Source organism: Gobius niger (genome assembly GCF_951799975.1).
Source record: "Gobius niger genome assembly, chromosome: 19".
NCBI classification, from domain to species: domain Eukaryota; kingdom Metazoa; phylum Chordata; class Actinopteri; order Gobiiformes; family Gobiidae; genus Gobius; species Gobius niger.
Window position 1 is genome coordinate 27,309,351 of NC_136870.1, and position 13,049 is coordinate 27,322,399.

The window sequence follows — 13,049 nt, forward strand, 5'->3', positions numbered from 1 at the left end:
TAGTTCGGCGTCTGCGCAGTAAAGTGAAGAAAAGAAAAGACACTTGGTAAACAGGATTCTAATGGGACAGGAACAGGCTGCGTAGGAGGAGACTTTACAGCCATGTACGTTTCGGGACCATCTACCTCTAATTATTATATTATATTATTATTATTACATCTATGGCCGATCGTTATGGAGGGACTTCCACATCCCAACACTGACGCTGCTCGCCAACACGTGATTAACTAACTAACTGGCCTGAAAGTTTGATATTTAGCATTTCACTGTACGTCACTAATGTTAAAGTGAACGTTAAAACAAGTGTGACCGGTGGACTTCTGCGTTGTGTAGTTTATGCAGTTTGTGATGTGTTAAGAAGCCACGAGACACAGCGGTAACTTTTGGAGGCGTCTCCGATGACTCTGGCAAAATATATACAAAAATACAATCAGCAAGTGCCGCTAACAAGATCCAGCCCAAACTAAAGGGGAGAAGACATTGGACAATATTAGCATCTCCCCGCATTTCTTCACATGAATAAATTAAAACATCGGGGTCTGGATGAAGCTCAATATCACCGTAAATACAAATTAACCTCTTAACTCGAGAGGATCTTGTTCCTCACGTCATCACATTTTTTTTCCATCATTTTTTTGTTGGGTATTCAACTCATTTTTGTAACTTTTTGTCATTTTTTTTGTCATTTTTTTGTCAAATTTTTGTCACATTTTTGTCACATTTTTATCACATTTTTGTGATTTTTTATCACATTTTTGTCAATTTTTTATCACATTTTTGTCATTTTTTTGTCATTTTTTTATCACATTTTTATCACATTTTTGTCAATTTTTTATCACATTTTTGTCATTTTTTTGTCATTTTTTTATCACATTTTTGTCACATTTTTGTGATTTTTTTGTCATTTTTTTATCAAATTTTTGTCAATTTTTTATCACATTTTTGTCAATTTTTTATCACATTTTTGTCAATTTTTTATCACATTTTTGTCACATTTTTGTCATTTTTTATCAAATTTTTATCAAATTTTTGTCATTTTTTTGTCATTTTTTTGTCATTTTTTTGTCATTTTTTTGTCATTTTTTTGTCATTTTTTTGTCATTTTTTTGTCATTTTTTGGTCATTTTTTCAATCAATTTTTTGTCATTTTTTGGTCATTTTTTTAATCAATTTTTTGTCATATTTTTCTCATTTTTTAGTCATTTTTTATCAAATTTTTGTCATATTTTTGTCATTTTTTCGTCCATTTTTTGTCAATTTCTTGTGACATTTTTGTGACGTTTTTGCCACTTTTTCATCAATTTTTCGTCACTTTTTTGTCAATGTTTTCTCACTTTTTTGTCCCATTTCCATCATTGTTTTCGTCTCACCTTTTTTCCAGAAGCTTTTGGATTGGGGCAAAGCCAAACTGGAGAAAAAGTGCTCGGTTCAGGTGGGAGTTAAGGGGTTAAATATGTTCCCAGGAGAAAATAAATGCAAAATATTGACAAACGGACTCTTAAAACATTGGATTACAATGGAGGACTGACCTCTTCCCAATATCAGATGTGCAAAGGGAAGAGGCAGGGGTCAAACATCTCAAAAGTCAACGAAGAAGAAACAAAAACATAGAAGAAGTGGCTGGAGGACTAAGTCTGCACAGTGTATCAAACGCCGGGTATGGACACAATTCAAGTAAACAAAAGGACAGTTTTGTGTAATTATACTGTTAGTACTTATGAACGGGTTACACAAGTTCATTTTTGAAAGGCCGTGTCTAGAAAAACACAAGATCATTGCTTGGTTTTATATCCTGCAAACTCGACTAAATTTGTGCCTTAGACATATTACTCAGTGAGGTTCAGTTTCTCCTGATGGAACTCAACATTAATGTCAAGGCAGAACCCGTGTTTCTGTGGGACAAGAGGGAGTGTTACACCTGCCAGAACATCGGGAAAAACAGTAAACGAGAGAAGAGTTTCGCCCACGACTCTTCTGGTCAGATTCCAGAGCTGGGACCGTCTCCACCGTCTCCACACGAGGAGGAGGATCAGAGGAGAGAGAAGAACAGAAGATGAAGGTCACGGGTCAATAACCAGATTCATTTTGCATTTAAAGTCCAGGGTTGGATCCACAAAGCTGGATTCCCAAACGGCCTGTCCAGTTTCCATCCTGGTCCAGTTTCCATCCCGGTCCGGTTTCCATCCTGGTTCAGATCAGTTCCTGTGAAGTCAGGTGTCTGTGGGCTCTTTTGGCAGCGGGCGCCGGGGCGGGGGGCGGGGCAGGGGGCGGGTCCAGGGGGAGGCCTTTGTTTCCGGACTGATTTCTGGCACACGACTTTTGTTTTTCGGACACGCCGTGAAATCGCATTAAAAAGCGAGAGCGGAGCCATGTTCCTGTCAGAGCTCCCGCTTAGACGAGGAACCGCGGGAGATAAACGGGCAACGACCACAGAGCAGGCCACGCCCACCACAGAGGAGGAGGGGGAGCAGGCCACGCCCACCACAGAGGGGGGGGGGAGCCTCAGATCTGAAACCTAAAGGTGCAGGTGGAAACATCTGTCTTTCCCACACTCGTCACTGATGAGATTTGTGTCGAGTTTCCTCCGTAATGTTTTAGTTCGAGACTTTAATTTATCCAGGAAGTGACTCATAACACTCAGTAACATTCTCAAACACTTGGGAAAAGTCTGGAAAAGTTTTGAAAAAAAAAATTAAAAATGTGTTTTGATTATGAAATTATGATTTCGGGGTGGGCGTTTATAAGCTTTTACTTTGGCCCACTCCTCAAATGAACAAATAAACTAAACTAAAAAAATATTATTTTGGCCCAAAAAAAATTATTTGGAATTTTTTGGGGAAATTTTGAAAAAAATAATAATAATCTGAAAAAAAGAAAAATTTAAAGTTTGGATTTTTTTTCTGTAAAACTTTGGCCCCCCCAAAAAATCTGAAAAAAAAAAAAAAAATTCTGAAAAAAAAAAAAAATCTGAAAAAATTTAAAAACAAAAAGTGAGAAAAATTTGACGAAAAATCTAGAAAAAATGGACGAAAAAGTGATAAGAATTTGACAAAAAAATGCGAATAATTTGACGAAAAAGTGACAAAAAAATGGACAAAAAAATGGAAAAAATGTCACAAAAAATTTACCAAAAAATAAAAAATATTACAAAAATGGACAAAAATTTGAGAAAAAAGTGAGAAAAATTTGACGAAAATTTGAGAAAAAATGGACGAAAAGTGACAAAAAAGTGATAAGAATTTGACAAAAAAAAATGCAAATAATTGACCAAAAAGTGACAAAAAATGGACACAACAAAAAATAAAAAAAATTTGACAAAAAAGTCACGAAAATGTGTCAAAAGTGAGTCGACTGCCCAACAAAAAAAGTGATGAAAAAAAATCTGATAATGTGAGGAAAAAGATCCATTTAGTTTTGTAGGTCTTTCAAATGAGGTGTTACACTGGCCTACAGGATTTGGGTAAAGCTGAACTGGAGGAAATGCTCTCAGTTCAGGCGGGAGTTAAGAGGTTAAGGACATGTTGGTTCTTTATGTCGGCATAGTTTATATCACACATGCAAAGATCTCTGTGCAGTTGTGTAAACAGGAAAAAGAAGCTCCTCGTGCCAAAATGAACACTTCACTGTCCCCCCCCCCCCCCCCCCCCTCGCGCTGAAAGTAGACCCGGCTTCTTGGACCACACTTGTTGGTCCTCCTCCCGTCAGCGTGACCCTCCTCCCCGCCTCTGGGGCTCCTCTCCGCGGCCACTCGCTCGTCTCTAATCCCCTTTTGATGAACTTTAGTTAATGGCCCCCCGCGGCTCTGTTCACGCGCCACACGTCCCCCCCCTCTCTCCTCCTCTCCACGCCCTCGCGCAGCCGCTACTTAAACCCGCTCCGGACCCCGCGCTCCTCAGGACCCACCGGGAGGAGGAGATGGCGCCGCGGAAGAGCCTGCTGCAGCCCCAGGGAGAGCGCGTCCGGGCCGGCTGCGAGAGCGCGCAGCCCTCGCCTCCCGCGCACGCCGTGGTGGAGCTCCGCCTGGAGGCCGGGGCGCTGCATTACCTCTGCACGGTACGGAAACACAACTGCAATATCTACAGTATCAGGGGCACGTGCTGGCTATTCCTTAACCCCTTAACTCCCACCTGAACCGAGCACATTTTCTCCAGTTTGGCTTTACCCCAATCCAAAGGCTTCTGGAGAAAAGGTGAGGAAATAGAGACAGAACTGAGACGAAAACAATGATGGAGATGTGACAAAAATGTGACGAAAAATGTACAAAATATTGATGGAAACATGATGAAAAAGTGGCAAAAATGTCACAAAAAATTGACCAAAAAAAATGACAAACAATTGACAAAAAATGAAGATAAAGTGGCAAAAATGTGACAAAAATGTGACAAAAAAATGACGAAAAATTGACAAAATATTGATGAAAAAGTGGCAAAAATGTGACAAAAATGTGACAAAAAATGACCAAAAAATGACCAAAAAAGACAAAAAATTGACCAAAAAATGATGAAAAATTGACAAAAAAATGGACAAAAAATGAAGATAAAGTGGCAAAAAAATGACAAAAATGTACAAAATATTGATGAAAACATGATGAAAAAGTGGCAAAAATGTCACAAAAAAATGACACACAAAAATTGACAATAATGACAAAAAAAAGACGAAAAATGACAAAAAAATTATGAAAAAATGACAAAAATTTGACAAAAAAAATGACGAAAAATTTACAAAATATTGATGAAAACATGATGAAAAAGTGGGAAAAATGTCACAAAAAATGACCAAAAAGGACAATAAATTAACAGAAAAAAATGATGAAAAATTTACTAAAATTTGACAAAAATATGACAAAATAATGAAGGAAAAGTGGGGAAAAAATGACAAAAATGTGACAAAAAAATTATGAAAAATTGACAAAATATTGATGAAAAAGTGGCAAAAATGTCATAAAAAAAGGACAAAAAATGAAGATAAAGTGGCAAAAAAATGACAAAAATGTGACAAAAATGTGACAAAAAATGTACAAAAAAATGACGAAAAATTGACAAAATATTGATGAAAAAGTGGCAAAAATGTTACAAAAAAGGACCAAAAAAGACAAAAAATGACCAAAAAATGATGAAAAATTGACAAAAAAATGGACAAAAAATGAAGATAAAGTGGCAAAAAAATGACAAAAATGTACAAAATATTGATGAAAACATGATGAAAAAGTGGCAAAAATGTCACAAAAAAATGACACAAACAAATTGACAATAATGACAAAAAAAAGACAAAAAATGACAAAAAAAATTATGAAAAACGGACAAAAATTTGACGATGAACATGTGACAAAAAGTGACAAAAAATCTATTATTTGACAAAAAAAAAAAAAAAAAGTTACAAAAATGAGTTGAAAACCCCCCCAAAAAAATGATGGAAAAAAAATCTGATGACGTGAGGAAAAAGATCCATTCAGATGAGTTTTGTAGATCTTAGCTTTCAAATGAGGCGTTACACTGGCCTACAGGATTTGGGTAAAGCTGAACTGGAGAAAATGCTCTCAGTTCAGGCGGGAGTTAAGAGGTTAAAGGCGCACTCTGCAACTTTTATGTGGAAGAAAAAGCTGATATTTGTGAGTATTTGCTCTTGTAGTGACCCGGGGGCTGTATGAGAGGTCAGCACGGCGCCTCTAAAGCTCCAGGATCAGTTGTTTTGTAGGTTTTCTGGTGAGAGGCTCCGTCAGCAGAGAAAACCTTCCACAGAGACGACTGTGATGGAAAGTAAAGTCATCAGGCTGAGCGCCAATACAGCCACCGGGTCACTACAAGGTCAAATATAACTATCAACTTTTTTCCCTATAAAAAGTTACAAAATGCAACTTTAAAATCTCTCAGCAGAACATCAGGCCATGTATGATGTACAACAGTGGCATTTTAGAAAGTGAAGCTTTACTTTGGGAGGGTCAGGCCCTTGGGAGCCCCGCCTGCACGTGCTGTATGGATGAGAGTCGTCCATCCATCTCCTTCCACTTGTCCGTTGCCGGGTCGTGGGGGCAGCACCAGCCCCTCTGGCGCCCCCTGCAGGTGCTCGCCACCACTGACTGATAAAACATACTCAGCCGTTTGGAGCAGATGTTACATGAGAAAGTACAGCCTGGACTGGCTTTCCTTGTAGAGATGGTCCGTGTTGGTTTAGTCCAAGGCAAGGCAAGTTTATTTGTAGAGCACAATTCATACACAAGGCAATTCAAAGTGCTTCACAGTTAAAGCAGCGTAAAAACAAATACAATCAATAAAAACATCAACATAAAATGTATCAATTACAGTAAAAGGCGAGAGTGCAGATAAAATACTTCATATGCTCGGGCAAAAAGAACTGTTTTCAGCCTGGATTTGAACATTGTCCGAGTTGAGGCCTGTCTCACATCCTCGTGAAGACTGTTCCAGATTTTAGCTGCATGAAACTGAAACGCAGCCTCACCGTGTTTAGTCCTGACTCTAGGACTCAAGCGACACGATGGAGGTACCATCTCCACGCTGTCTCCCTCGGTATGCACCGGCTGAGGTGTGGAGGGGCTTCCTTCTGAAGTCCAGAACCATTTCTTTGGTCTTCTGGACATTCAACTTCAGCTGGTTCCTCCTGGTTCCTCCGCCTGTACTCGCCCTCCTGTCCCTCCTCTCCTTTTTTATGCCACAATGGCGGTATCGTCCAAAACCTTCTGCACGTGACCAGTCGTGGCAGGGGTGGACTGGGACTGAAAAACAGCCCTGGACTCTGACCCAAATTAGCGAAAATGCGACACTTCCACAAATACATATGTGAACCTCTTACCACCCGCCTTAAAGGAACAGGCCACCGTTTTTCCATACTGAGATATGTTCTTACCTGAGCTTTGACGAGTTCTTTAGGACCTGTCTGATCTTCAGTCACGTAAACACAGCGCAGACGGCGTTAGCATTTAGCCTCTCCCTCTCTCCTCTATAGCTCCAAAACAGGTCAAGATAGAAGCTACCAAGCTCTTCCACGTTTTCCCTATTTAAATATGGTTACGTGAAGTGTTACACTATGAAGTATAATTACACAAAATTAAACAATGTGGATTTTCTAAGCGGATAAAAGGGGGGACTATATTGTAAGGCGTAATAATACCAGGAGTAGTTCGAAATCCGCACAGTAATCTTCACTTTACTGTGCGGATGCCAAATGCAGGAAAATATGGGTGAAAAGTTGGGGACAAAATGGGGGAAAAATGGGTGAAAAGTTGGGATTTCGAATTACGGGTGAAGATCAGACAGGTCCTAAAGAACTCGTCAAAGCTAAGGTAAGAACATATCTCAGTGTGTAAAAACGGTGGCCTGTTCCTTTAACTTCAGGGCGGTGACAAACTCGAGTAACTTTAATATGATCTTGGAACCAACACATTTCAATGAAAGGCTGTAGTTTGGCTGGTCCTCCTTTAGCAAACCTCTCACTCCTGATGTTTTCTCCTCCAGCAGCAGCCGGACCGTGGGGTTCTGGACCGTGGCGTCCTGGACCGGGGCGTCCTGGAGCGAGCCCAGCGGCGCCGCAGACTGGCCGCCAACGCCCGGGAGCGGCGGCGGATGCTCGGGCTGAACGTGGCCTTCGACCGGCTGCGCAGCGTCATCCCCAACCTGGAGAGCGACAAGAAGCTGTCCAAGTCTGAGACGCTGCAGATGGCCCAGATCTACATCACCACACTGAGCGAGCTGCTGCAGGACGGGCCCGCGCACTCGCCAACGCCGACGCCGACGCCAACGCCGACGCCGCCGCTCCACAGGCCCGGCCCCGAGCTCCACCCGGAGGAGCGCAGCGAAAACACCTGGGGCCGGACCAGCGGCAGCAAGTGACTGAAACCGGACTCTTATTTAACCTCTTAACTCCCGCCTGAACCGAGAGCATTTTCTATTTTCTCCAGTTCAGCTTTACCCAAATCCTGTGGGCCAGTGTAACACCTCATTTGAAAGACCTACAAAACTCATCTAAATGGATCTTTTTCCTCACGTCATCACATTTTTTTTCCATCATTTTTTGGGGGGGTTTTCAACTCATTTTTTTTTTAAACTTTTTTGTAATTTTTTTGTCAAATAGTACAATTTTTGTCACTTTTTGTCACATGTTCATCCTTTTTTTGTCAATTTTTTGTATTTTTTTTGTAATTTTTTGTAATTTTTTGTCCTTTTTTGTGACGTTTCTGCCTCTTTTTGGTCATTTTTTTGGTCATTTTTTCATAATTTTTTCATCAATTTTTTGTCATTTTTCTGTAATTATTTCTGCCTCTTTTTCATCATTTTTTGTAAATTTTTCATAATTTTTTGTTGACATTTTTGTGACATTTTTGCCTCTTTTTCATCATTTTTTCATACATTTTTTGTAATTTTTTCATCATTTAATTTTGTCAAATTTTTGTCCATTTTTCTCACATTTAGGTCATTTTTTGTGACATTTTTTCGTCATTTTTTTGTAAATTTTATCATTTATAGGTCATTTTTTCTGTAATTATTTCTGCCTCTTTTTCATCATTTTTTGTAAATTTTTTGTCCATTTTTGTCACATTTATATCATTTTTTCGTCATTTTTTGTCACATTTTTTCGACATTTTTTTAATAAATTTTATCATTTTTACGTCATTTTTTTAGTCATTTTTTCATAATTTTTTGGTCAATTTGTCATTTTTTCTATAATTATTTCTGCCTCTTTTTCATCATTTTTTTGTCATTTTTTTGTCATTTTTTCATCGTTTTTTTGTCAGTTTTCTCACTTTTTTGTCACATCTTCATCATTGTTCTGTCACTATTTTCTCACCTTTTTTCCAGAAGCTTTTGGACTGGGGTAAAACCAAACTAGAGAAAATGTGCTCGGTTCAGGTGGGAGTTAAGGGGTTAATATTTGACTTTCTGATTGTTTTTTTTCCATCGGACTGAAGGATTAACTTTAGAACAAGAACCGTGTTAATTTATAAATCTGCTCTATGTTGTTCACTTTTATGGTAAATAAAAGATCAAATTAGTTTTGTAATGAAATGAAAAGTTGTGAATCTGTTTCTGTGCAGGAGGTCGAGTCAGACACTGAGAATAATGGTTAAACATGACGAGGAACTGCAGTATTAAAGAGGGGGTATTCTGCTTTTATCAGTCCCACAGCACCAGTCTATATCACACTACAATGATGACAAACCTTCTGTTGGTCTGTAAATGCAGTAAATTAGAATAACTGCCTTGTATAAAATGTCTCTCTCAAAATGGCTGTAGTGAATGTCTTGAAATAGGCCTCTGTCTCTTTAAGAACCTCTGAGCCTTTAGACAGGCCCCCTCCACACGACAAAAATGACAGAAAAAATGACAGAAAAAATGACAAAAAAGACAAAAAAATGACCCAAAAAAATGACCAAAAAAATGACAGAAAAATGACCAAAAAATGACAGAAAAAATGACAGAAAAAATGACAAGACAAAAAATTACAAAAAAAAATTACAAAAAAATGACAGAAAAATGACAGAAAAAATTACAAAAAAGACAAAAAAGTGACGAAAAAATGACAAAAAAAATGACCAAAAAAATGACAAAAAATGACCAAAATGTGACAAAAAACTGACAAAAAATGACAAAAATACCAAAAAAATTAAAAAAAAAAGACAAAAAAAGTGACTAAAAAATGACAAAAAAAAGATTTAAAAAAAAAGAGTGAGTTGGAAAAAAAAAAGAGTTAAATGGCTGTAGTGAATGTCTTGAAATAGGCCTCTGTCTCTTTAAGAACCTCTGAGCCTTTAGACACGCCCCCTCCACACGCTGTCTGTGGCATCAGTGGGGAGGGGGTTCTGCTGAGGAGCAGTGGTTGGTTACTCGGCTGGTGACGAAAGCTCGGAGGCGTCTCCAGGAGGTGGGGGCGTTCCTAGGAGGACTCAGGCAAACCTATCCCTAAAATGGCCGCCATCAGAGCTTTTACAGATTACTCAGAAATACGTGAATGTGCCAAGGCAACACTTCAGCCATGTTTTTAATGAGGGAATGACAGAATAACATGATGGAAAGCTTGAAAAAGTCCATTTTGCATAATACCCCCCTTTTAACTTTGCGAAAGGAGTGAAACAGCGCCCCCAATTTGACGCTGGTGGCCAAAAAGGTGTACTGCATCCATGATCCAGAATGAATGAGAGCCTCTGACGGGCCAACGAAACTGCTTTAACAAAAGGGCAGAAAAAAAAAAAAACACTTTCCAAGTTTTTCTTCTGCATCTTCTGTTGTGGTGTTCAGTCATAACGAGAACCTACAGGTGCTCATCATATAATTAGAATATCATGAAAAAGTGCGATTACTTCTGTTATTCCACTTAACCCCTTAACTCCCACCTGAACCGAGCACATTTTCTCCAGTTTGGCTTTACCCCAATCCAAAAGCATCTGGAAAAAAGGTGTGAAAATAGCAACAAAACTGACGAAAACAATGATGGAAATGTGACAAAAAAGTGACGAAAAATTTATGAAAAAGTGGCAAAAATGTCACAAAAATGTCACAAGAAATTGACAAAAAATGTGACAAAAAATGACAAAAATGTGACCAAAAAATGACAAAAAATAAATAAAAAATAACGAAAAAATGTGACAAAAAATGACAAAAATGTGACAAAAAAAATAAAATTACGAAAAAATGTGACAAAAAATGACAAAAAAATAAAATAAAATAACAAAAAAATGTGACAAAAAATGAAAAATTTGATAAAACTTTGACCAAAAAAAATGACAAAAATGTGACAAAAAATGACAAATATGACAAAAATTTGACTTAAAAAAATGGACGAAAAAAAAAAAAATAAAAAAAAAAAAATGAAAAAAAAAGCAAAAATTTGACAAAAAAATGAAACAAAAAAGACAAAAATGTGACAAAAAATGACAAAAAATTGACAAAATATGACAAAAATGTGACAAAAAATTGATAAAAAATTTACCAAAAAATGACAAAAAATAAATAAATAACGAAAAAATGTGACAAAAAAATGAAACAAAAAAATGACAAAAATTTGATTTAAAAAAAATTGATGAAAAAATGCAGCAACAAAAAAAAATGCTAAAATTTGACAAAATAAAAAGACAAAAATGTGAGAAAAAATGACAAAAAAGTTACAAAAATGAGTTGAATACCCACAAAAAAATGGAAAAAAATCTGATGACGTGAGGAAAAAGATCCTCTCGGTTCAGGCGGGAGTTAAGAGGTTAAAAGGGCAAAAAGGCGTGGGTCACATGGGTCTCAGTGGGCGTGTTCCTACACAGACACGTGTGGGACTCCACAGAAAGGCCAGGTGGGAATCGAACCTGGGACCTGCTAAACCACTGCAGCCGTCCACACACTCAAAAGGTCCATAAACACATAAATAACGGAGAATCTGACTGACTTCTGGTCATTTATTTCTTCCGTCTTCGCCTCCGAGTCTCCACAGAAACGTGACACGGGGAGATACTGAAAGTAGCAATTTTTTATTACTTTAAAAGTATGTACAGGTAACCAAAGAACGTTACAAAGACGGAGCATCTCTGTCCCGACAAACGACAAACCACTTTACAAAATGAAAAATAGAGCGTCCCCCCCCCCCCGTCGGAAAGTCCCCCCCCCCCCCCTCTCTCTCTGCCAAACGTTTCTCTCTGTCGCCCTTTACGCCGTCCGACCCGGAGTCACCGGGAAAACCAACATCTATTTACAGGAAGGAAAACTATGTACAAAAGCCCGAGTAAAGCTCTGTAAACGTCTAAGGAGGGGGAGGAGGAGGAGGAGAAGGGGGAGGAGGGGGGAAGAGGAGGAGGGGGAGGAGAGAGGAAGAGGAAAAGGAGGAGGAGGGGGGGAAGAGGAGGAGGAAAAGGAGGAGGAGGAGGAGAAAAAGGAGGAGGAGGAGAGAGGAAGAGGAAAAGGAGGAGGAGGGGGGGAAAAAGGAGGAGGAGGAGAGAGGAAGAGGAAAAGGAGGAGGAGGGGGGGAAAAAGGAGGAGGAGGAGAGAGGAAGAGGAAAAGGAGGAGGAGGGGGGGAAGAGGAGGAGGAAAAGGAGGAGGAGAGAGGAGGGGAAGAGGAAGAGGGGGTGGAGGGGGGGAGGAGGAGGAGGGGGGAAGAGGAGGGGGGGAGGGGGAAGTGGAGGAAGAGGAGGAGGGGAGGAAGTGGAGGAGGGAGGAGAGAGGAGGGAGGAGGGGGAGGAGGAGGAAAATGAGGAGGAGGAGGAGGGGGGAAGAGGAGGAGGGAGGAGGGGGAAGTGGAGGAGGAAAAGGAGGAGGAAGTTGAGGAGGAAGAGGAGGAGGAGGGAGAAGGAGGAGAAGGAGGGAGGAGTGTGGGTGAGGCTTCCAACAAATCTTTCACACAAATGACAAATGAAAACTGTCTTTATGGAAACGGGCAGAAAAACGGTCCGGAAGTGACTGAGAACTGGAGGAAATGCGGCGGGAAAATGTGCACGAAGTCGTTCAGGAGTTTCCAATCGTCGTGAAGGCGTCGTCTGTACCGGGGTGTTTCAGCGCCGAGGACGTTTCGCCAAAGGACGAGTGTGGGAGGAAAATCGAGTTTATTTCAACTGAGGGAAAGATGGCAAACAAAATGGAGGAAAAACTGAGTGTAAAGCTTAGCGGGGGAAAAGCCACCGATCCAGCTTTTTTGCTTCTGACACTCGGGTTTATCGTATCGGCCGATATCCGATATTAACCGATACCAAGAGACAAAATGGAGGAAAATATGGGTGAAAAGTTGGGGACAAAATGGAGGAAAAATGGGTGAAAAGGTGGGGACAAAATGGAGGAAATATGGGTGAAAAGTTGAGGACAAAATGGAGGTAAAATGGGTGAAAAGTTGGGGACAAAATGGAGGAAAAGTTGGTGAAAAGTTGGGGACAAAATGGAGGAAAAATGGGTGAAAAGTTGGGGACAAAATGGAGGAAAAATGGGTGAAAGGTTGGGGACAAAATGGAGGAATTTATGGGTGAAAAGTTGGGGACAAAATGGAGGAAAATATGGGTGAAAAGTTGGGGACAAAATGGAGGAATTTATGGGTGAAAAGTTGGGGACAAAATGGAGGAAAAAATGGGTGA

At 39.6% G+C, this 13,049-nt stretch overlaps 1 protein-coding gene across 1 annotated transcript; it reads left to right on the forward strand.

Moving 5' to 3' along the window:
* Positions 1-3,786: 3,786 nt before the first annotated feature.
* atoh1c (atonal bHLH transcription factor 1c) lies at positions 3,787-7,844 on the forward strand (the record flags this gene model as incomplete). Its single annotated transcript, XM_079576904.1, has 2 exons — positions 3,787-4,053; positions 7,470-7,844. The coding sequence occupies 2 exons, from the start codon at positions 3,787-3,789 to the stop codon at positions 7,842-7,844; spliced, it is 642 nt and encodes a 213-aa protein (XP_079433030.1).
* Between the last annotated feature and the right edge of the window lie 5,205 nt (positions 7,845-13,049).